The sequence below is a fragment of the Myotis brandtii genome, unplaced genomic scaffold, assembly GCF_000412655.1.
Source record: "Myotis brandtii unplaced genomic scaffold, ASM41265v1 scaffold176, whole genome shotgun sequence".
In the NCBI taxonomy this organism is placed as follows: Eukaryota; Metazoa; Chordata; class Mammalia; order Chiroptera; family Vespertilionidae; genus Myotis; species Myotis brandtii.
The window spans coordinates 2,085,010-2,111,227 of record NW_005356519.1 but is presented as its reverse complement, the minus strand read 5'-3'; the positions used below and the strand labels follow the sequence as shown (position 1 = coordinate 2,111,227).

The 26,218-nt window shown below is 35.4% G+C and overlaps 1 protein-coding gene across 2 annotated transcripts in view; it reads left to right on the top strand.

Annotated features, from left to right (window-relative positions):
• Positions 1–26,218, top strand: part of COL21A1 (collagen, type XXI, alpha 1) — a 167,346-nt gene that overhangs the window by 110,342 nt on the left and 30,786 nt on the right. For both annotated transcript variants that reach the window (XM_014537294.1, XM_014537293.1), the window contains exons 13-17: positions 5,391–5,444; positions 6,015–6,068; positions 6,899–6,952; positions 7,069–7,122; positions 14,575–14,628. In XM_014537294.1, coding sequence (XP_014392780.1) covers positions 5,391–5,444; positions 6,015–6,068; positions 6,899–6,952; positions 7,069–7,122; positions 14,575–14,628 — 270 coding nt within the window. The remainder of the gene's footprint in view (positions 1–5,390; positions 5,445–6,014; positions 6,069–6,898; positions 6,953–7,068; positions 7,123–14,574; positions 14,629–26,218) is intronic.

Sequence of the window (26,218 nt, the reverse complement as noted above, 5' to 3'; positions counted from 1 at the left end):
ATTTTTCTTTTTATTTCTCTTGTTTGTTTCTGTATAGGAAGATTTTACATAATTTTGAACATAATTACCCATGATTTTAATTTAGAATCTTATTATTTTATATTTTAACCTTTAACTTTTTTATATTTGCAGCAAAGTTAATGAGCATTCATATTTTCCCCCTCTCTTTTCCTAAATGGTTAGCCAGCTGTCTCAACAATATATATGGAATATCACTTTTTAACTCCATTTATTTGAAAAACCATTATTATTGAATTTCCATTTAATTGGGGTCTGGTGTTTGGGGCTTTCCGTTGTGTTTCACTCATCTTCTCTACTGCCAAGTTGTTTTTAATTATTGTCACTTCATAATGCAATTTAATATTGGCAGTCCTTCCTCATACAATTAAAATTTTCCTGGCTATTCTTGCAGGCATATTTTTCCAGATAAAGCTCAGTATCTTTTCTCCAATTTTTAAAGAAATTCTTATTCATATTTTAATTAGGATTCCTTTGAATTTATGAATAAACTTTATAAGCATTGATGTAATCTCAATACTGAGTTTTCCTGTTCAAAATTATGATTTATCTTTTTATTTAATCTTGAATCTCAATGAAATAATATTGAAGTTTTTTTTTTGTATTGGTCCTCAACATTACCTAAGTTTTATATCTAGGAATTTTTATCTCTTTTTTTCCTACTAAAAATTGGATTTTTACTTAAATATATTTTCATATTGATTATTGTTATATATAAAATACTGCTTTTATTAATTTTTAAACAACAATTAACTAATGTTTATTTATACTTCTGTAGGATATTAGACATAATAAATGTATAATCATCAATAAAGATAATTTTTTTTCTTCTAGTTTTTACCTTTCTTCTTTCTATATTTTGTCAAGATTTGTGGGCCAGTGAAAACTGGCTATAAAAACATTAAAAATAGTGGTTAGACTATGCAACTTTACTTTTTAACTTTCAAACAGTCAGTCACTTTTAGTCCATGTTTGTGGTTCTTTAGGTAGTATAACTCTATCAACGGCATAAATGTATTTGTAATTGTGTACCTTTGATTTTTGATTCCAGCCATTACCAGCATCTACAGTCCTGTCTTGCCCTAGCCAGTTTGGCTCAGTGGATAGAGCGTCAGCTTGAGGATTGAAGGGTCCTGGGTTCAATTCTGGTCAAGGGCATATGCCTCAGTTGCAGGCTCAATTCTCACCCTGTTGGGGTGCATGTGGGAGGCAACCAATTGATGTGTCTCTCTAACATCAATGTTTCTCTCTCTCTGTCTCTCCCCCTTCCTTCTACTCTCTCTAAAAATCAATGGAAAAATATCCTCAGGTAAGGATTAAAAAATAAACAAACAAAAAGAACCAACACAAACATACAATCCTATATTAGTAATGGTCCTCTCTACATTAATTATTAATAATTGATAATAGGTGACTTGAATTTATCAGACATTCCCTACATCCTTAGTTTCTCTTTTAAAAATATACATATTTATTTCCAAGAGGCAGAGAGAGGGGAGAGAGAGATATAGAAACATCAATTATGAGAGAGAATCATTGACTGGCTGCCTCCTGCACACCCCACCTTGGGGATTGAGCCTCCAACACGGGCATATGAATGGAATCGAACCTAGGACCCTTCTGTCCGCAGGCCAACACTCCATCCACTGAGCTAAACCAGCTAGAGCTATCCTTAGCTTCTTTTTTTTCTTTTTCTAGCCATTATGTCCAGCTTGAAAGGACTTATTGGTGGATCCACCTTAATTGATTTAGAAAATTCAAGAATGTTACTTATACTCATACCCTTGATTTGATCCTTCACAGAGGCTGAGTTTTAATTGAACTTCTTTATCTGTTGGAAATGAAGAAAAAGTTGCATCATCTAATCCCAGTACTTTTGGATGTGGTCTATTTTACTTACTACTTGGAAACTGGCCAATTCTTTTCACCTCTTATAATACCTTGTTAAATTAAGGCAATACCAGTCAATTCATGATACTAACATTGTTTTCTCAGTTCTTTACTCTAGCTATAAGTTCATTTGATGCATCATTTGCCTTTGCAAGTTATTATAAGAACATTTTAAATAAAATATTCACCATAGCATTACATGAATAAATATTTTTCCAACCTCCAATAACTTTTTCACTGCTCACTACATAACTCTTTAAACTGTGCCATATATATTTTTTTAATATTGATATTTTGGCAGCCTCCTCTTTCTACTACTATACCAATTTATTTTTTAGTTAACTTAGGCTACGCTATACTGCAGTAACAGATGACCCAATGGCTCAGTGGCCAACACAAGAACATTTATTTGTCTTTCACATTACATGCCCATTGTGGATAAATTTTACCACATTTGCTACTAATTACCTTTAAACTTTGACCAGAACTTGGCTGAGTATAATGTGTTTGGGTCACACTTTCTTGTGTTTTATATTTTGTAGATACTATCTCAATATTCCCAACCATTTTGTTCAGTAAGTTTCTCTGCTCCCCTTTCTCTCCCCAGCCCCCTTAACTGCTGGATGTTAATATGGCCGACATGCCTTTTTATTTTACTTAAAAATCTTGCTTATGTACATGAAGGTACATATTTTATGTACATAGTTTATTTTTTTTGTCCCAATGTTGATGAATATGCTCCTGGACTCCTCACTGTATCTGAGCCTTGTTTGTCATTTCAGGAAACTAAAGTTTGAATGTTATGTCTCTTATAACTCCTAGGCAGAGAATGGAAGTCTTAGCTGGGACTTTGCTTAGTCTTAATAGAAAGTCCTGGTTTTCCCCTTTCTTCTGTAGTTTTATCAAGTATTTAATGCCCAGCTAAATTCCCTTTTGTCAACTAGATCTTAATCTAGCCTAGTTATCTCATTTCAGCCTTCTGAAGAGTTACCTTCAGTTCTCTTCAATTTCTTTTCTCTCTCTAATAACTTAAAAAAAATCTTTATTGTTGAAAGTGTTACTGGTCTGCTTTTTCTTTAACAACTTTTACCATTCCCTCTTGCTTCAAACAAAATGAAAAAAAATATATTCAAAAGATAGTTTTGGTTCTTGTATTAGGAGTCTACATGATAGAGAAAGAAAATCATCCAGTTTTATTATGTCTCTTGGTGGCTCCTTAAATTCTTTTGTCCTTTTCTTTTATCCTCTGCTTGGCTAAGTTGTTGAGTTTTGGGGATACAAGGTTGTGGATGAAAAAGGGAATCCTATATAATAAAGCCCTAATATGCAAATCGACTGACATGCTGAATGACTGGCAGAACAACTGGTCACTATGATGCACACTGACCACCAAGGGTCAGATGCTCAACACAGAAGCTGCCCCCTGATGGTCAGTGCGCTCCCACAGGGGGAGCGCTGCTCAGCCAGAAGCTGGGCTCACAGCTGGAGAGAGCAGCGGTGGTGGTGGGAGCCTCTCCCGCCTCCGCTGCTGGCAGGCTGTAAAGAGCAAGGGGTCACGGACTGCAAGAGGGATGTCGGACTGCTGGCTTAGGCCCAATCCCCCTAATCCAGCAGGTGGGCATTCCCCAAGGAGTGCTGGACTGCGAGAGAGCACAAGGTGGGCTGAGGAACCCTCCCTCTCAAGTGCAGGAATTTTATGTACCGAGCCTCTAGTCTGATAATAAGTCTGACCAAAATAACCTCACAGGGTGATCTGATCACAAATGCCTAACTGTGTAGGTCATGGTGGAAACCAAGCCCCAACCCTGTTAAAAGGTTTATCTTTGCCTTAAGCAAGTCCTGTCCATTGTTCTTGTGCATCTGGTTAACACACCTTTGAAATGCCAGAGTAGTCTCTTTTTTAGACCCCTGGGTGTCATGACCACCCTTACTGGAACACATGGTACTGTTAGCTAACTTGTTCCTCGCTTTCTCCCAACTTTATACAATCTTCCTTACTTACCTCCTAATTCCAAATGTACAAAAGAAACTGCAAAACTATCATTTTCTGGAGCATTTGAGATCTTGATTCCTGGTGTGTTGCCAGCTTGGCTTAAATAAACTCATAAAAATATTTCTTATGTTGACAAACTCTAGAATATATGGGCTTTTAGTGGGTCTTCTCTCTCTCTGACACGCAAACACATACACGCACACAGACATACTCCAGATTGTTTTTAATCTCTGGTGAAAAATTAGTCAAGAGTAAACTTTCTCTCCCTTTTTCTCTCTAAAATAAATAAATAAATAAATAAATAAGATACACGCACACAGACATACTCCAGATTGTTTTTAATCGCTGGTGAAAAATTAGTCAAGGGTAAACTCTCTCTTTCCCTTTTTCTCTCTTAAATAAATAAATAAATAAACAAACAAACACACACCTAGCTTTCTAAAAAAATAAAATAAAATGTAGATTTAAAAAAAATTATATTCCTGTTTATACTGAAAAAAAAATAGATCCCTCCCCGAACTTCAAAATGCAGTGGCATAAATGAGAAAGATGTTTTTTATGTAATTCATTGTCTAAGAATTCATTCAGGGGCTCATGTTTTCTCCTCTTTTTGTTCTAATCTCTCTTAGCATGTTTTCTTCTACATAGTCAAGGCTATAGCACTAGTCACTATCATATATGCATTCTAATCTGATGGGAAGAATGAAAGAAAAGTTATAGCAATAATTTCCTTTTAATCAGTGATGTAGAAGTTGCATATCATGGTGCTGTAGACATTCTATTAGCAAGAATTTAGTCACATGGCTGTTGCTAACTGTAAAGGAAATTGGGAAATATAGTCTTTAGTTGGGCAGCTATGTGCCCAGATACAAATATATTTTATAGAGGCCCATTGCACGAATTAGTGCATGGGGGGGTTTTGGCTGGCCCGCTCTGATCGAGGTGGGGGGCCGAACAGGGGTGAGGCTGGCCAAGGGGAGGGGCCATGGGCAGTTGGCCAGCTGGCCCTGCCCCCTGGTCGAACTCCCAGTTGAACTCTGGGTCAAACTCCTGGTTGAGGGGACAATTTGCACATTAGCCTTTTATTATATAGGATGGTAAAAGGTGAATAGATTTGTTATTTAAGAAACATCCAAACCTGTAGCAAATTTTTATAAGTTTATTTGAGCCAAACTGACGACATATGCCAGAGAACAAGATCTCAAATGCTCCCTACTATAATAGTTTTACAGCTTCTTTTTTGCATTTGAAATTAAGAAGGGAACATAAGGAAGATTGCATGCAGGTGGGAGAAATGAAGCTGGGGATTGGATTACAGGATAAATGAACATTAATCTTTCAAAGATAGAGGGCTTTAATGTAGATATGCATTTAACTGTTCACAGTTTTATTTTCAATGGATTTTGAAAAGAATAATGTTGAAAAATATATGCTGTTATTTTTTAGGCTGAAATGTGTTTTCTTTTATTAATTTCAGTTTTATTTTCAGGGTGACCGTGGACTTCCTGGTTTTCCTGGGCTTCACGGAATGCCAGGATCAAAGGTTGAAGAAATCTGGTCTTTTTAAATTCAGCAATGCCATATATTGTTTCAGATTTCAAGCTTTATATCACAAATGTGTTATAAATAAATGCTCATATATAAAGCATTTATTTATCATGTTAAAGTAAATGATGAAGTTAAGATTAATATAGTTCACAAGAAATGTGTTATAAATAAATGCTCATATATAAAGCATTTCTTTATCATGTTAAATGATTAAGTTAAGATTAATATAGTTCACAAAGCTTTTCCAACATTCTTTAAAATTTCCAGTCATAAATATTGAAGTGTTTAAAATTTATGAGTTTTACTATATAGAAATTCTCTTAACTATAAGTCCTATACTGTAAGCCCTGTTATAGTATGAACTGTCCTTATTTTTCCTTGTTTTTCTTTATAAAGCCTGGAGACTACAACTTTTGTAAGCATAGTTTAAAATATTTTATTTCTATTTTATTTTGATGTTGGCATATTAAATTCTTTTGTTTATGATTGGTATTGCTTTTTCTTTAATCTCTGAGGAAAATATTCATATATCTCTAAAATACAATATATGTATTTTGTCTTCTAGGGTGAAATGGGCCCCAAAGGAGATAAAGGATCACCTGGATTTTATGGCAAAAAGGGAAGTATTGATCACAAAACAAAGTATCCATTTTGAACTTTCAATGTAATGGAAATAGAAAACTTGAATTTGGTCCCAGCCCACCATTATAGCAATTAGTTTTATTCATATTTCTCAGGAGACTTATTAAAAACAATGAGAAAATGAAATAATAACTGGTGATTATTTTGCATGATATTCTATAAGAATACATTGTCTTATTGATCATTTTGAACTTTTAAAATAATTATAGGGAGAGATTCCTTGGGAGTGGGTAGCTGCATCTCCATTGACAATTGATTTATGGGCCTTCCTATTTCTCCACATTGAAGGAAGATTATATTCTCTGTATATTTAAAATACTCATTGCTGCCCTACCGGTGTGGCTCAGTGGTTGAGCATTGACCTATAACCAGGAAGTCATGGTCAGGGCACATGCCCGGGTTGTAGGCTCATTCCCCAGTGTGGGTCATGCAGAAGGCAGCCAATCAATGATTCTCTCTCATCTATCTCTCTCTCCCTCTCCTTTCATCTCTGAAATCAATAAAAATATATTTAACAATAAAAATAAAAATAAAATACTCATTGCCTTTCTAATTTTTCCAAGATGTGGCTTCTGTGTTTTGATGCTTGTAATAATTCTGCATCCATCAATATTTTCAATGTCTGTTTTGTCCACTGGCCTGATAAAATAATACTCCGCCAATAAGCTGCAAAGCCAACACAAATGGTAGTTCCATGAATTCTGTCAACCCATAATGAGGTTAACTTACTTTCCTACTTAAGTTTGAGTTGGAAGTTTAAGAGAGTATTGTCAGGATTGTTTTTTAAGTGTTCTTTTTTTAATGCAGGGTGCAAAAGGTGAAAAGGGAAATGCTGGTTTTCCTGGCCTTCCTGGACGTGCTGTGAGTTTGATAGAAAAAAGTTCTTGCATATTTTGCTTTGAATAAAAATTATCTGATAGTATATTTCTTTAAAAATTGTTGCAAAATATATTAAAATAAATGTATTTATTTTTCAGGGAGAACCAGGACGACATGGAAAGGATGGATTAATGGGTAGTCCTGGTTACAAGGTATTTACACAAAGAATAAAACAACTTATGTAATTTATGAATGTACATTAGAAAACTGTACCAATAATAGACTTCTCCTATGACACTGGTGTAAAATTAATGAGCTAAAAGTTATTTCACTGTAGTTTAAAAATGATACTACATTTACTTTTGACTCTATAGTGAATTCTTATTGTTAGAAATAAAACTTCAGGATATTAAAAGGTTGATATCTTTGAAAAGCCATTCTGATGAGTTTGTTTGGTTCATTAGAGGCTTAAGTTCTTAGCTCCGTCTCCTAATAGTTTCAGGTTTCAGAACAATTGAATGTTTTTTAGTATATTTTCAGTTATGCAATCACCACTAGAGTCTAATTTTGAAACATTTTCATCACCTCAAAAAGAAACTCTATACCCATTAGCAGTCACTCCCTATTTTTACCCAAGCTATTATTCCTCCATTTCCAGGCCTATGCAACCTCTAACCTACTTTCTGTCTCTCTGGATTTGCCTACTCTGAAGTCCTTCAGCCCATTGGATAAGTCCCACCCACATTATGAAGGGTAATCTGTTTTACTCAAAGTTTACTGATTTAAACATTAATCATATCTTTAAAAATTCCTTCAGAGCACTATCTAGACTGGTATTTGACCAAATGTCTGGGCACTATTGCCTAGTCACATAATATTAATATATAAACTTATTTTGTTGACACATAAAATTACCTATCACAGATGACATGACTCTTTACTCTTTCAATCTAAAGGTGACCCCTTTTTATTATTGTATCAATATTAAAAATATTGTCTGAATGTTTCTTTATGATTGCATTCAGGATAAACATTTTGGCAATATAATATAGGTGATAATTTATGCTTTCTATTACATTCCAGTAGGAGGCACATAATATTTGTCCTATTATTGGTAATACCAAATTTGATCACATGGTTAAGAAAGGGAAAATAGCCGTGTATGTGTTTGTGTTTATTTTATCCATGCAATATTTCTAATTTATCTAGGTCCTATTTAAATGTCTCTAAAATTTTTAATAGTTTCCTTTATAAAGGTGTAGCAAATATTTTGTTAGTTTTCCCAAGTGTATAATATTATTGATGCTATTGTAAATAGTGTCATTTTATAGCTTTTATGTATAAATGCAATTTATGTATAAATAAAATTTATTCATTTTGTGTAACTACCACCAAATTCAAGTTTTAGAATTTTTGTAACCCCAAAGAATTCTCTTATTCTCCTTGGCAGTTAATTACTAACCCTACCCCTTGGCACTAAGCAACTACTTCTCTGCTTTCTGTCACTACTTATACCACTCTTATAATTTCAATGAATGTAATCATGCAGTATTTAGTCATTTGGATATATGACATTTATTATTTTCATTCATCAGTTGATGAACATTTGACTTGCTTCCTATATTTGATAGTTAAGAATAATGTTGATATGAATATTCTTATAGACATCTGAGTTGGATATGTTTTAATTTGGGGGTGGGATGTTGATACCTAGAATAGCTGGGTTGTATGATGAGTGCATATGACCTGTCTAGGGAAGGGTGGTGTCCTATTGGTATGATGGTATCCTATTTAGTGCCATCTTCTGTTTCATGAAGGTGTGTTTTTTTATGTTATTTGTTGCATAGATATTTATAACTGTTACATCTTCATTTTTAATTGTGTCTTTAGCACTTTAAAATTTCATTTTCTGTCTCCTTTATTAATTTTTAGCTTGAATTTGACATTGAATTATAACAGGATTACATTTCTCCTTTCTGATCATCTTTATTTGCTTACTAGACTTTGCCTGTCCTTCTACCGTGTTAGCATTAGCTCTTGGAATCACTTTATTTTAGTTGTTTCTCATGTCCAGCATAAAGTTGATCTCTGCTTTTTCAAAGCAATCTGAAATATTTTTCTTTTAGGAGATTAATTGAATCTATTTTTATTCCTAGGCTAATAGATTTGGTCTTTGTCATACCACTGATGTTAGAATTTTGTTATACTTACTACATTCATTATCTTATATTTATTATGCTTCTTTCTCCACCTGGTCTGTTGTTTTCTTTGGGATTTAGGAAGATTTATATGTATTTTTTTTCTAGTTGTCTTCCTACCCCCGCTAAGTTTTATTGAGATATTTGACATACGAAACTATGTAAGTTTAAGGTATACAGCATAATGATTTGACTTAACATATATTGTGAAATGATCACCACAATAAGGCTAGTTAACATCCATCATATAGATATGAAAAAGATAAAGAAAAAAATATTTTTCTTGGGATGAGAACTTTTAGGATTTATTGTTTTAACAACTTTCAAATATACCATATAGCAGTACTAACTACGAATGGTCTTTATACTAATGCCTTTTGTAGTCTATAAACACTTCAGAATTTCCTTAGTCCCCCTTTACCTTACTTAGGCATCTAATATTTGTTTTGTTTTGTTAACTTTAAATGATAACCATGTTATCTATGTTACAATTAATGAACTTACTCTACTCTCCCCTTTCCATTCTCCTTATTTGTTTAATTATATCACTTCTACTTTTTCAGATCATATAATATTTAGAAACTATTTTTCTAGTCTTTGCTCACCTTTCTTTCAGATCAGCAGTTAAATATATTTAGGATTCATCACCAGCCCCTTGACCAATATTTAATAGTCATAATTTAAGTCTGATGAAAATTCTCTATGACTGTATTCCTTATATAGGGCTTGCAAATACAGTATTCTCTAAATTCTTATATTGTAACATATTCTTCTATATTCTTGTTACTTGAATGACAACTTAGCTAGCTATTATAAAACCCTTATCTCACCCTTTTTCCTTGAATTTCTTGGAAATGTTGCTCTACTACTGTCATGTACATTACTGATGCCAGCCTAATTGTCTTTCCTTTGTAAGTGGCTTTGTGTTTTTGTATGGAAGCCCAGAGAGTTTTTCATTTTTAACTTAATGTTTAAGGTCCAATAGCATAATTTATGTATCAGAATTAAGAATTTCAGGTATCCCAAAATACTTTTAATAAGTAGATTCAGTATTTCTTGTAATTCTGGAATGTCCTCTCTTTTAGTTTTAAATAGAACTTTTTTTTTACATTGTTTTGGTTTATAGGTGTGTTGAGACTTCTTTGGCTGTCTTCTGTCTCTTTCACTTTCTCATCCTTTTTATCTTTTTAAAATTTTTATTTTTATGGGCTATGTTTAGTTTCCCCTTAATCCCTTTTTTAAAAAAATTCTTACCTGAGGATATGTTTTTATTGATTTTAGAGAGGGAGGAAGTGGGGGGAAAGAGAGAGAAACATCAATCAGTTGCCTCCTGTACATACCCTGATCTGGGATCAACCTTCAACCTAGGTATGTGCCCTGACCTGGAATCAAACCCACAACCTTTTTGGTGTATGGGACGATGCTCCAACCAACTGAGCCACCAAGCTGGGACTCTCCTCAGTGCCTTTTTAAATTTAAAATTAAATCTATTTCCCTTTGGTTTCTAGTAATCATATATATCCAAGATGATTTTGTCTTTTCAACTCACTTTTTGAATTAAATTCTTATTTTATATATTTCTTTTTTAACATCTGAAAATGCTTGTATATTGTTAATCTAGGCTGCAGCACTTTTTTACAAGTTTCTTCTGCTTTGTGTTTATTTTTGTGTGAGGGAAACTTACTGGAAAGTTTTGATTTTCATTTTATATTTTCTGTTTCAGTAGTTTTGTTTGGGTATTGTCTGCCAATTCTTTAAAGTTTGAAATGTCATGTATATTTAGACTTGCAATAGTAGGCATGATGTAAAAGTTTGAGTGGCTTGCTAGTCTTCTTAGAATGTATCCTTTTTTATGTATAGTGAAGTTAGAAACTACTTTAAACAATGGAATTGTTTACTGGAAAGTGTTTGCTACATCTTCTGTTGAGGGGGTGGAGAGGTGAGAAGTATAATGTGTTCATTTAAGAGTCTTGTGGCACATCCAAGAGTAGAAGGCCAGCAAGTAGTTAGATCTAGGTTAGAGCTCCATCTCATTCGGAATGGGAAATGAATGGGATATTGAATAGAGTTGGAAGATTGTCTTAGATTGTATGAGGGACAACGATTTCACTGTAAAAAATGCAAATGCAGCCCTAGCTGGTTTGGCTCACTGGATAGAGCGTCGGCCTGGGGACTGGGGGGTCCCAGGTTCGATTCTGGTCAGGGGCGTGTTCCTTGGTTGCAGGCACATCCCCAGTGGGGGGGGGGGGTGTACAGGAGGCAGGATGCTTCTCTCTCATTGATGTTTCTAACTATCTATCCCTCTCCCTTCCTCTCTGTAAAAAATTAATAAAATATATTTTTAAAAAATGCAAATGCAGGTAAGTGTATTGGTTTGGTGGCAAGATGTTTGACTTGTTTTCTTTTAAAAAAAATAAGTGGAAGTTGTCACCTGTTGAGAGATGGGACAGAAAGGCAATTCTTGTTGATTGGATAACTTTTATATATTTGTGTGGAAACTATGGCAGAGAGGAGATCAAGGAAATAAATATAGAAGCTGCATTGAAGTCTGGTTGAAGTTGGAAGTTACAATCTGTGTGACTATTGTACCCTTTCTTCCCTCCCATGTCTATACTTGGAAGCCCAATCATGGGTCTGAAGAGGCTTTCGGTTTGGTTTCGGTCAGGCCTGGGGTTTGCATAAGCAAGTGAAGTATATGAACAGTGAGGTAAAGGGGTAAGAACTTAATTAGGGAGCAATTGAAATACTGAAACATGGCATTTAAACTGGATTTGAAAAGAAGCAAACACAGAAAAGGACAAATTATAATAAAGGACATAATTTATTGGATACTTACTATATGCCTGGCTTTTTCCCCAGCACTTTATACACATTTTCTCATTAATAGCATAAATCATTATGAATTGTAAGTGAAAAAATTTTACCCTTTTACAGTTGAGGAATCTAAAGAATGGAGAGATGAGGTAATTTGTACATCATTATATAGCCATAATTTAATAACTAATGAAAATTTCTTTCACCAAATTGTTGAAAAACATAGCCAAATAATATTTTCCAAATATAGGAAATGATTAAATTATTGATTTTACTGTTTTTTATGCATTTTAGCTAGATTAAAATATCGACCTTATTTTAAAAATACTTACATTGCCTAAATTATATTGCCAAGCCACAGGAGTACAAATATAAAACATTTTCATCCTAAAATGAATCATAAAAGTAATGCACTGTGAAAACCCCAACCTTTTTGGTGGCAGTGGAGTAGCTTTTATGGACCTTCCCTTCTGTGCTTAGATCTATGCAAGGCACTTTCACAAAAATTTTTATTTTTTTTAAATATGTTTTTATTGATTTTTAGAGAGAGGGGGGAAAGAGAGAGAGAAACATCTATGAGAGAGCTACCTCCTGCACGCCCCGCACTGGGGTTCAAGCCTGCAACCAGGCATGTGTCCTGACTGGGAATCGAGCCAGTGATATCTTGGTGCCCAGGACAATGCCCGACCAATTGGGCAACACTGGCCAGGGCAAGACTCTAATTTTTTAAGTAAAGAAAAGACCTATGAAATTGGGAATGTTAATGTCATTTAGAAATTAAGATCAGATTAAGAGAGCTTAAATAATTGACTGGAAAATGCAGTCAGTTACATGGCAGAACTAAAATTCCAGGGCTAGTTTGTGTGATCCTGTCCATGCCTTTTGCTGTCTGAGCTTCATGTCTGTTTATGTGGTCAGCCAGGAGATGCTTCCCAGCCTTATAGCGTCAGAATAACCTCTGGCACGCTACAGATTTGTTTACATATGAAGAATAAACCACGTAGTAAGATCAAAGTCAAAATAAAGTGTTTAATAGCAAAGTAAGGATATTCCTCAAAATTAAATTGTATCATAATGGTTACACATCTTTCACCTGATTTTGAGGCTTGCCATGCTCACAAACTAAGTTACTCTCCATCCTTTTATTTTTGTGTGGGTAAGGACCAAAGACCATGGCATGAAAAGCAATACCCACACAACGCATGTTTCATATGTCTGCTTTTGGTTAAAGCGCCTTCTTAAAAATAGCTGGTTTGTTGTGGAATAAATCATCTTTGACATTAGCTGTAGAAATTGGGTTGAGGAATAATATTTAATGTGACACTTTCTCAATTATTTATTTATTTTTATCAAGAAAGAAGTTAATAAGGTAGCGAAATGATAAATTAGAGGTAAAGGCATGCTCTATGCCATTTTCCACTAGCCACACAAAGGGGTGTGCATGTATCCAGTTCTCCAGGTCATGAAAGTAATGAAGTGATTGGGCTCACTTCTGGTTACAATACTGAGTTTCACAGGTTAGTTGTGTACTGCATTTGATTATGTTAAGGAAAATGGCCAGTCAGAAATCATCATTTCATCTTCCAATGAAACATCATTAAGAGAATGAAGAGAACACTCCTAGGTAAAGATTATTGACTCTCATGATATCATAACTAACCTTCATACTCTTCCAACTACAAATGCTATAGCCTTCTCCACAAAAGTTTTTTTTCCATTTTATTTATCTGTTTGAAATTGAGCATTTAAGAATAAATAGGCCATTCCCTCTTCCTTGAGATTGCCTCAGTGTTTGTAAAGAAGGGGACATACAGTCTCATATATAGCCTTACATTCTGTTCAGCACTATTCTAAATATTGTGGGTGATTAAGGAAATCTCATGTGTTTTCTACCTTTAAAGAATGTTAAGTCAGGAAAATAACACCTACATAAACAAGACACCTGTTCAACAACCTGGCCATTGTAAATTCAGTGCCAAGTGGAAAGCTATGTAATGTCATTGCAGATCATAGAGTGACTTGTAAGAGCAGAAAGTGTGTGTAAGTCTCTATCTTGAGATCTAGGCTAGAGCAGTGGTTCTCAAAGTGTGATTCCCAAGACCTGCAGTAACAACACCTCCTGGAAACCTATTAGAAATGGAAGTTATGGGGATCCACTCCAGACCTATAGAATCAGAAACTCTGGGATCTGCAGACTAACAAGCCCTCCAGGTGGTTCTGATGACGCTAAAGTTTGAGAATCGCTGCTGTAGGTTATAAAGAATGCAACTCTTGAGAGGCAAGATCAAAATAGATCCAATAGGATGATCAATTTTAAAGTGAAAATAAAAATAAATATTAAAAGGATTGATGTAAACTTTGGTCGAATTTACTTGGAAGATAAGAATACTGCCCTAGTCTCATGAGTACACAGTACATAATTATTTTATAACTTAACCACCCACTGTCTTATATAGATTTACTATTTATATAGTCACTTTATGAATCGCAGAATGAGTTATTTGATTCCAGGAAAAGTTAATATCAATCATCTAGGAGTAATTTTTATTTTTCCGTTTGTGTCTACTATGCTTTACTATGTAATATAATATATACAGTTATTTTGTAAGCATGATGAAAATGGAATTTTATATTTCCTCTTACTGCTAACAGGGAGAAGCGGGCCCTCCAGGTGCTCCGGGGCAGGATGGACCACGGGGAGAGCCTGTGAGTACCTTCTCAACTCAGTTCTAAGGGATGAAGCTCTTTCTCTGCCATGAAGTCTATCGACTATTTAAATTCTCTTGCCAGTTGCCCTATCCTTCTTTAGTGACTTCCAGATTTGGAAGTTGTCAAAGCTCTTTGTGGAACACTTTTAAGCAGGGAAATATTTAATCCTCTTTCACACATGAGGGAGAATTTTGCCAGCAGGAAATTTCTGTGCAGTATGAATCACGAGCAGTCATGCCCACACCGAGTGTGTTTAGCACAACAGCATGATCTGTTGGTGAGCCGTTAGCCGTTGTGACTTTGCCACTTGCTCATTGTCTTGTAGTATGCTCTCTGGGGTTGTATGTTCAATATGAATCAAGGTTAAGAAACATAAGATTGAAAAAGTATTGAGCCTGAATCCTAGATACATGTATGTGTAGCAAGTGTGCCATATGACTCAACTTCAGATGAGTTTTGGAAATACAGTTCTTTTCCACTTTTTATTCCTTCAGCTCCAGGCCAACTTGGCCAACATTTAAATACCAGCTGATTTCCTTTTATTTGTCAAAATTACCGATCTTTAGGGAATTTGCACTTAGTTTTGGGAGGAGTTGATTCAAGAAATGAAATAATAGGCTATCTATTGGAGTTTATCACAGTGTTCAGTCAAGGGTTCAGGATCTAATATTGGACATCAGAGGGAAAGAAAGATCACTGAAGCTTCTTCAATGGGGCGAGGGATTGAGCTACTCTTAGAATCATTCAATCCAGTAGTCCTTGAATTCTCATATTGTGTATTTTGATGCACTGGGGCAAGTTTCTCTACATAGCAGGAGCTTATAATCTACTTTGGAGGATAGCGAAAAATGGGATGCAAATAATTACCAACCTGAAGCAGATTAAATTCCAAATATGGATTTCACATGGCATATGGAGGCCAGGGCTTGAAGATAGTCTCTGCCACCTTCCAGCTTTGTGAGTTTGGATAAATCACTTCACATCACTGCAAACCTTTCTCCTCTTCAAAAAGTGTACTTTCTCATATTGCCTGATTTATAGATTTCTTGTGAGGCTTACATAGGAAATGTGAAAACATTTGTGAAACCATTGCACAAATGCATGGGTTTATTCAAGATGCTGCAGATTATAGGAAGGGAATCTTGATTCATGAAGTGATTGAAACATTTTTACCAAGGATTTAGGGCTAGATTTAGTCACAAAAGGGTGACTGGGAAAGAAAGGAAGATAAGAGGAAGAACTAATATGAGAAAAGACACACAGGTAGGTTGGTTAAGGGTGTCCCCATGAAATAATGAAATGATCTTAAAGAGGTCCTGTGAAGGGTCCTTGTTGGTTGGTGGGAAGTAAAATTAGTAAGGTGATTAGGCTCATAGTATGGAGATCCTGGAAAGCAAACTTTATTCACTTGCCTTGAAAATGGTGTAAGAAAACAAGAATAACATGATAAAAAGTAGTGCTTTAGAGGCAGTTATGAGGTACTGGTATATGCAGAATGAACAAAAGGAATCAGGATAGTAATTTCCTGGCTATTTTGACAGACTAGTCATAGGCAAATAAGGCCTCAACTAGGCTTTTTATCTTTAATTTCTTTATTGCTTAAGGTATTACAAATGTTTCCTCATCCCCCCATTAACCCCCAACCTCCCCCCTCTGAAGAGATCAACCAGAGGAATTGTATGCATACATATAAGCCAAACCAACAGACACAGACAACTGGGGGATGAGAGCATGAGTCAACTAGGCTTTTAATGAAATGGAGAGGATTCAGTAGGGATAGTGTGAGTTCAGTATGTCTGACCCATCATTATTATTAAAGTATAACTCTAGGACTGGTAACTGGATATGAGACTAGCTATATTTATATTTTTATTTTCAGAAAAATAAAAGGGGTGTGTGTGTGTGTGTGTGTGTGTGTGTGCGCGCGCGCGCGCTCATGCTTGTGTGAGTGAAGATTAGAAGGGGGTTGGGAAGGGAAGACACGTGAGTGAGAAGGTGCAAGGGAAGAGAGAAGAGACAATGGACATCAGAGACAGGTTATCATTATGAATAGTGTTCTAAATGTTTGTGTCAGTTATTTATAAGCATTAATGATTCATTTTCCAAAGATGCAGCGTGATAGCGCAGGTCAGCAAGTCTATGTAAACCAAAATGCCATGTGAACAGAATATATTTACTTTGAAATTAGCACTGCTGTGTCCCTGTTAACAAACTGAGAAGAAAACGAGTACAGCATGAGCTCTTGAGGGGATGTTTTCCTCTCCTGGCGCTGCTGTTCCTCACTGTCAGCCAGGAGCAGACACCACTTTGTGTTTTTTCCTGCCCTGCCTGGTCCTGCTTTGTTCAAGACTTGCCCCACTTGGAGCTTCTGTACTAGCATATATACAGGCAGCATGAGCCTTCAGATTTCAACCTAACATTTAGTGCATTCCTGGAATGTGTAAGGCATTGGGTTTAGTGAGGAGAGAAAAACAGGACTGCCCCACGGAAACTCACAACCTCATAGTGAAGATAGACAGTAAAAGGATAACAAAACAAAATCTAAATTAGAAAGTTCTAAAAAAATGACAAGCAAGGAGTTGGGGCAGGGAGTGATGGCAGTGGGGTGGTGGGGGTTATTTAGAAGTAATCTCTCCTCCTTAACCAACCAGATAGAAAACTGGGAGTGACCAAGTGAGACTCTTCATTCCTTTCCCACCAGATCAGGAGAGGCAAGAAAGGATCCCTTATCCCTTTTCTCCCAGTTCTCTCTCTTCCCTGGAAAATGGTGGGGCGGCAGTCAGGCCTCCTATGCCAGGAGACCTACTCTGTTAGGAAAACAATGAATAGATTGGCCTCTAAAATTTGCTCATATTACTTGGATACAATTCTTCTGGTCTTTATTCTCTTCCAGTTACGAACAATTAACATTACAAACTATTCTGTTATTTTGACAATGAATGAAAATATGGTTAGAAATATCATCCTGTGAAGATTGATCCTTACCCTTTGTGGAGAAGCTTTGAATATAAGGAAAAATGAAAGTTTATATATTTTGGTGACACCAAGAAATGAAGACTCTTCTGTTGCATGTGGGTGCTGGTCTTAAGTATTTATAATGAAAGATTTAACCCCACTAAAAAGGACATGTTCACTATATTATTTGTTCTGTAATGTGGCAGCCAAGAAAATTAATGGAGCTTAAGTTGAAAGGACAGGAGCTCTTAGAAAAAAATGCTTTAAAGCTGATTAAACACAGCTTATAGCAGTGATGATTCATTCATGTAAGCAGATTGGTAAATATGAACTAACTCCTTGAATTCAACTTGAGGACAAAGGCTGTATTTTACTGGAAAATGATTATACCATTTTAAAGTGCAATTACATTCACATGCCTATGCTTTGCATTTTAAAGGCTAGTATTGTCGGTCCTAATAGTAATTCAGTCCTAAAAGTAACTTGCTTTCTAAGTAGCAAATTATACCCACTTAACTTCTGCTGGATTTATTATAATTGGTTTCAACCATCAAAGGATTATAGCATTTCAGTCATTCATCCAGTAAACATTTGCTGAGTGTCTGCTTTGTGCCAGACATCACACTGGTGGAGGAGAATGGGAATATTAATGTGACAGCCCTGCCCTTAAGCAGTCAGATGAGCCACTAGATCACAATTTAGTATAAATGTTATGGAGGTGAGAACAGGGGGTCTTGCAAATTTGTAGAAGACATGTATAACACTAAATGAATTTGAGGATGCTACTGAAAGAAATGCATTATTTTTCTAAATAACAGCATTATGGAGATTCAGTTCATATACTATACAATTCATTTATTTAAAGACTATAGGGATACATTTATATATATATATTTTTTTTATATATATATATTATTGATTTCAGAGAGAAAGGGAGAGGGAGAGATTGAAACATCAATGATGAGAGAGAATCATTGATAGGCTGCCTTCTGCATGGACTCTATTGGGGATCGAGCTGCAACCCTAGCATGTGCCCTGACAGGGAATCAAACTGTGACCTCCTGGTTTATAGGTCTACACTCAACCACTGAGCCACACTGCTGGGCTAGAGATTCATTCTTAAACAAGATGCTCTTTTGGCAGAATTCTCAAATATAAATGGGAGTTGACTGGTTCTTTGGGCTGGGAAGGCAGGTGTCTGTAGCATGTTCCAAAACATAGAAGTAAAAGATATCATGATACTTTGTGAAAAGCTGCTAAGGATACATGGAGGGGATGGGATAAAAATACAAGACAAGGTTGTAGGGGTTAGGTAGACTACAAATCAAGACGAGCCTTATATGCATGTGCTATTTGGATTTAAATCTGAGACAGTGGTGGGGGTCATGCAAAGGTTTTAGGTAGAGGAGTAAGTTGATCAGATTTAGGAAGTTTTAGAAAGATCACACTGACAATAGAATGGAGAAAGCATAGAAGGTGAGCTGAGATTGAGGACAGAGCCTAGGAGCTGAGCTCTGTCACCTCCAGTGCCAACTAAGGCAAGAACATTCAGAGTTGGGATGGGAAGCTTGGGATTATTGAAATGAACTAAATGGTACCAATAGGGTTCAAGGATCAATTGCATGTGGGTAAGATGAAATAGGATGACTCTCAGAATCTTATCACATAGATGGAGGCACAAGAAGACCAAGCAACAAACTGGAAATAGAGCAAGCACAATCCATTTTGGCCAGGGGAGGTGATCCTAGTATATTTTTAAATGAAAGAGATCTAGATAACAATGAGGGCATTTAAACAGGAGAACTAAGCTTTGGATGATTAAAATAGACATGTAAAAATGGGACTACCACCATTCCAGTAAGAAATAGTGAGTCAGATTCAAGGAAAATTTAAAAGAATTACTGTGAATACTAGGTGTAGTAGATTGAAAAATGCTTTGCTTCCCCAGAAAGATATTGGACCCTATTATAATTTGAAATCTATAAATGTTGTCTTCTTTGAATAAAGGCTCTTTACAAATATGATTAAAGTTCTGTGAAGGGAAAATTATCCTGGATTACCTGGGTGGGCCTGATCTAATCAGTTGAAAGACCTTAAGAGCAAACAAGTTTCTCAGAGGAGGCAAAGAGAAGGTAGTAGCTGAGATTGGGATGATGAGGCCACAAGTCAAGGAATGCTGGCAGTTACCAGAAGATGAAGTGGTGAGGAATGGATTCTCCCCTAGAGCCTCTGAGGTAGTACAACCCTGTCTAGACCTTGACTTCAAACTTCTGGCCTCCAGAACTATGCAAGAATAAAATCCTGTTGTTTTAAGCTAAGTTTGTGGTATTTTTTTTTTATAGCAGCCAAAGGAAACCAGTACACTGGGCTTTTCATCTACTCTAATCCTTAACAATCATTTATGTAATGAACCTATGTAAAAAGGCATGTGAATACACACTGCTCCATATCTCAAACTCTTGATAGTTCATGTATTAATCAAAAACATTTGTACTTAAAGAAAATAGATAAATAGGTCTAACAACAACAATTTGGTTAAAAGCAGGGCTCCTCAGTCACCAATATTTTCTGTATCATCAATTTTGTTAAACTCTCATTTGTTTCTAAAAACTTATTTTTATCCACTTCTCATTTTTTCTACATTTTCGCATTCTGTTTTGTGACTTTGAGCCCACATGTCTTCATATTACAAAGTTGGAAAGATTGAAATGTTTGGTGCATAATGTATAATGTATATAAACCACAGTTTTAAAATATAATACAATATGAATATGTATGCATAAGAAAGAATCTGCTTGGAAAACATGGTATAATCACACTTGAGTTACTTTGCCCATGTCTTCCCCCAGGTTGGGTTTCTGATGTTTGTTATATTCTATTTTTGCTTGTCTGGCTTTTATTCCCCCCATGAACATGCTTTTGAAATAGATTCTGAAAAAATTAAGACCTGGATTTTCAGTGTTTTACACTGTCTTTCTCTTTAAAAGATGTTTAGTTTGTCAGGTTACATTTTCATTTTCATGCCAGGGGATGAAGAATAGTGAGATTGTTTTAAAGAATCCTCAATTGTTGGATCTAGGTTTTCCTAACTTCTCAAATATTTACTCTGATTTTACCTAGGGTGGGTGTGGGGACAGGGCAGTCCAGGGCAGCAGCACACTGAATTTAGCAGCAGTTAGAAATGATAACTGGAAATACTAATTTTGGTCAAATCAACTTTTAAGGCCAATTATCATGTTGGCCAGTGTTCTGCCTGCGTTGGCCAATTGTTGCTGACCATATTACCTGCAGTAGCAGTGGTTCCATTGCCTCTGTGTCATGGCTATTCTTGTCCTGACTCTCAGTCCTGATAACATCTCCTATTCAGAGTAACTTTTTCCTCAGGCACTCTGAGTCTTTTGCTTGTTAGAGCACAGAGAGCCTATGGCTCATGATGAAGATGTGTAGGCAGGACTAGGGTTCCACTGTTTGAACCAAGATCCCTGGAGCTCCATGACTGAAGAAGAGAGAAGATGCTGCATTTTCTGGATCTATGGAGGTGAGCACATATTTCTCAGTTAGGGATGTCTTAAGTCTTTTTTTTTTTTTTTTGGGGGGGGGGGGGGGGGGAGAGGGAAATGTTTGCTTTATCATTTTTCCAGGAATAAAGACGTGGAGGTCATTGTACTGTGTTTGCGGATATTGGCTCTTGAGGCCTTTGTTGTTTCCTTTCCTCATGCCTTTTAAATTCTTGCTAAACCACATGTTATGCTTGTGTTAATGGTGTAATGTTAACTGCTGATCCCTTCCAAGTCATCATTTACTTAAGAGAGAAGTAGGTCTTTTGTTTAATCACCTTTTCTGTGGTGTGATTACTTGACGTGTCATTGTTATGCATAAATACCAAAGACAAGCGTGCAATTCCTGGGGAAAGTTCATGTTGAACTGCTATGGTGGTTTCCTATGTGGAATAAACCACTTTATTATACTAGAAAAGTGGAGGTGTCTTTAATTGCCCACTTGACTGTATTTCTTATTTAGATTGAGAAGAAAGATAAGGGGGAAACCCTCACTAGTTCTGTCCTTGTTCTTATTTGATTTGAAATTGTAGGGCAAGCTTTTTTAAGGTTTTTTGTGCTGATTTGTAACACTTTCCCCCCCACTCCTCTTGCAGGCACCAGGAGTGGCACATCCTTGGTATGTGTTGAGTGGAACCACCTTAGCCTGGTATCTGCTAAGAATTTCAAATGGCACTTTTAGGGTGAAGGTGACCCACATTGAACAGTTTAAGAAATTCAGTAGTCTTTATTATTGTGATAATTTCCTCCAAATTCCAGGTTTAGGTTTTAAAACTTGATTGAGAATAACTCTTTGAATGAATGGTGACGTATATTTTATCTAAATTAAAAAATGTAAATGTCTGAGTATCTACAGGAGTGACTAAATTTATAACTAACATCTATATTTTTTGGCATCCCAAAATATGCACTTGGCATTGTAATTACTGAAAATATAATATCTTTTCTTTAACCTTAAAAAGCAAATGTTGGCTAATTATCTGTATAAATTTATTAATAAAGCGCCACCAGGTATAATCATAGATCTGTTTGATTCTTTCCAAGTATAAATGATTTCATTGGCTTAGTAAAACCAGACTACCATCAACCAACTTTATAAAGTGACATTGAGGATTTTAAGTTTAGAAAATCTGTGCCTATCGTATTGATCATTTTTGTTGGTGTTGTTTTGAAGAAATCTTTTATAACCTGGTCATTGTAAGATCACTGATAAATATTAAAATATACTACTTGAGTTCTCCTCTTCTTTGTCCATTTCTTTGTAATTGAAGAGGCTTTATTGAACCCTGAAATGACAAGAGGAATAAGTACAATTGAACATAAGAAATAATGTGTGATTAAGTCTCTGAATGGGTAACATATCCTCTGAGTAAATATGTTCTTTAGTCATATGAGGACCAGAGGCATTTTTGTATTAAAAACCTTTGATATCTAAGAGGTACTCATATGATATTCTTGAATAGTTCAAATGCATTCTCCATTTTCAAAGCATGAAAAATACAGAATTAACAAAACAGTGTTGCTCAAGACAAGGCATTTATTTTAATACTGGTTTCATGACCCATATAATCTGCCATTTGAGCAGATGATATGATAATGTTTTACAATCATTCTACTTTCAATGGCTATGGAAACATCCGTATTTTTTATGTAATCCATAGTGCACACTTTGGTAACTAGATCATTTCATTCTAAAGATCTCTTTCTTGCCTTGACTGGTTTGGCTCAGTGGATAGAGCGTCGGCCTGCAGACCGAAGGGTCCCAGGTTCGATTCCAGTCAGGGGCATGTACCTTGGTTTCGGGCACATCCCCAGTGGGGGGTGTGCAGGAGGCAGCTGATCGATGTTCCTCTCTCATCGATGTTTCTAACTCTCTATCCCTCTCCCTTCCTCTCTGTAAAAAATCAATAAGATATATTTTAAAAAAATAAAGATCTCTTTCTTGTGTTTTATGTTTTAATAAATATCTTCAAAGTGCTTGAGTGTGGTTACCACTTTGAACACTATGCAAATGTATGATGCCTCTGATAATTAACATCAGAAAATGATTTATATTCTGGATGTGTTTAAGGGATGTTAAAACCGAGGGGGAGCCCTGACCAGTTTGGCTCAGTGGCTGGAGCATCGGCCTGTGGACTGAAGAGTCTCAGGTTCGATTCCGGTCAAGGGCATGTACCTTGGTTGCGGGCACATCCCCAGTAGTGGGTGTGCAGGAGGCAGCTGATCGATGTTTCTAACTCTCTATCCCTCTCCCTTCCTCTCTGTAAAAAATCAATAAAAATATATATTTAAAAAAAAAACAGAGGGGGAATATCTGAGAAAGAGCACTTAAAATATTTTTTGTTTATATTAATGTTCATTTTTATTTTTGGTAATGAGGTAAGCACCTAATTAGTTAATTGATTGCCAGTAGTTCTAGGTACTGAAATGATTTGTAATATACTTTTTTTTTGTAATTTTGAATACTGAACAGAAGTGTTCCATTGTTTGAAATAGACATGCCTAATTAAGTCATAGTTATCTGTTTATACTCTGTTTTAATTTCAGTTCTTTAAAAGATTGTGGCTTTGAAATGCTTTTGGCATGGATAAATGCTTTGTCGGTTGTGTAAAAAACCAAGGTGTGTTGTTAACTAAAGAGACTAGTATTTATAAATATATTCCAGAAGTCATGTGCTACTCTAATGGTTCACCATTAATTTAATCTGATGAAAAATATCAACACAGGATATTAGAATGTAAATTTCTTTTAATTTTATTAACACATAGGGACTAGGCTTTTTCAATGAAAATCTTTTTCTTGCTAATAAAGTATAAAGAGTAATTTGATAAACTAATATTAAAAATAAATCAGGGCCCAGGAGTCCTGTGCTGATTTCTTGGTTTTAAAAACTATGAATAATTTTTTCATGTGATAAAATTTTCTTCTGCCGTCTACATAAAAAAGAAGGCGCTTAATTGATGTATTAGGTAAAACAAAGAATTTCTGAAAATGTAGTTTACAAATTCAGTGTTAATCATACAAAATGGGAAACCTCCACTAGAGAGCCTTAGAATTGTTGCAGAATCTTATTGAGATGCATAGTCAGGTGCTAATATTTGCTGAGCAGTCATAGAATGTACAACATTGTACCGGGTGTTTTCAGATGGAACACATGCTCTTCAGTGAAGGAAAGAGAAAATTCACTCAAAAAACATAAAAATCTTGTGGCAGGTTAAGACTGTTATAAGACATTAAAGAAAAATGAAGTTAATCATGAAAGGCAAAGTATTAAAAATGTTGATCCAGGAGTCATAGATTGGTGGGAAAATAAGATATATATTAGTTTTTAAGCAGAGAGACATAAAATGGATTGTATGGAAATTTAATTGGCAGATAATAAATTAAAAACGCCTTGATGAGTCTCCTAGTTAAACATCCCAAATAGAGATAGTTTTTAAGAGTGTGTTTTTTTGTTTTGTTTTGTTTTTTCATAAAGAACACTTTTTTCCAACTGTGATCCACCGATTCTCTTATTTGGAATCACCAGAGGTACCATTTAAAATTCAGTTTTCTGGGCCCGATCCCATCCTAATGAATCAGAACCAGGAGCTGAAGCCCAATAAATTGTATTTAAAGAATTATTTATTTTTCAGAACCAGGAGCTGAAGCCCAATAAATTGTATTTAACGAATTATTTGTTTGTTTGTTTGTTTGTTTGTTTGTTTGTTTTAGGAAAGGAGAGAGAGAGAAAGAGAGAGACAATGATTTGTAGTTCCACTTATTTGGTTTATGCATTCATTAGTTGGTTCTTGTATATCCTCTGACCAGGGATGGAACCCCCAAACTGGGCATATGGGAAAGATGCTCTAACCAAATGAGTGACCTGGCCAGGGCCCAAGAAACGGTATTTTTTAAAATATATTTTTTTTATTGATTTCAGGTAGGAAGGGAGAGAGAGAGAGAGATAGAAACGTAAGTGATGAGAGAGAATCATTTTTCGGCTGTCTCCTGCATGCTCCAGACTGGGGATCGAGGCCGCAACCTGGGCATGTGCCCTGACTGGGAATCGAACTGTAACCTCCTGCTTCATAGGTCAACGCTCAAGCACTGAGCCATGCTGGCGAGGCGAAATGGTATTTTTAATCAATGCTTTATGTGAATCTGATGTAAAGTTTAACAACTAGTGATATAGAGGCTATGGAACAGGTTGATCAAAATAGAGGGATATGAAAGTAGAAAGATGGTACCCAACTGAGGAAAACAATTTTAGTGAAAAATTAAAGGGAAAATGGAATTATGACCTTATCCTTTTAGGCAATATGCGTTTTAATAGCTTCCTCTGCCTAAATAAGCTTTAGTATTGTCATGAATGATATGTGAAATTATATTTCCAAATGGATTCAGTTTCCTTGTATATTTAAAATACTTTATTATTTTTGACACAATCACAGAAACAAATCTATCTTGTAAGACAAAGATACATACTAGTATACTAGTATATGCAATTGAATAAGACTAAACTTGTTTGTGAAAGATAGGTAAATCCTCACAAAGATAAGGATTTGATCATTCAAATTTATTCTATTTTCAATTTTACACGACATTTTTAGGTGATTAAATTTCCTAGAAATTAAAAAATTTGAATGCTATAAATTATTATAGTATTTAATAATAAAACAATTTTTAATTCTAGATATACTGTATTAGCATTTTTATTTTAGAAAAGTTAATTTCTGTTACTGTGGAGAAGTGGGGAAATGCTCCCTGGTTAGGCTAATCTTGTCCAATGCCAAAATTCTAGCTCTTTTGTCAAAAGAGTTAGAAACACAGCATTTTCCTTCCCTCAGAGATATTGGTACCCTGTCTAAGTTTATCCTTAGCAACATGTGCAAAATTATCTACAGGAATAATCTACCAAGTCATGAAAACTGACCCAATGCATTATTCTCTGAGGTCACAATGATGAGTCATGTTAAGATTCTTCCACAATTGATCTTTGCATTCTCTTTAGCTTTTTTTCTTTAATCCAGTGATAGCCACCTTTTTATTTTGGCCAACTGATGTTTAACTGTAGTTTCTTTAATGATTTAAAC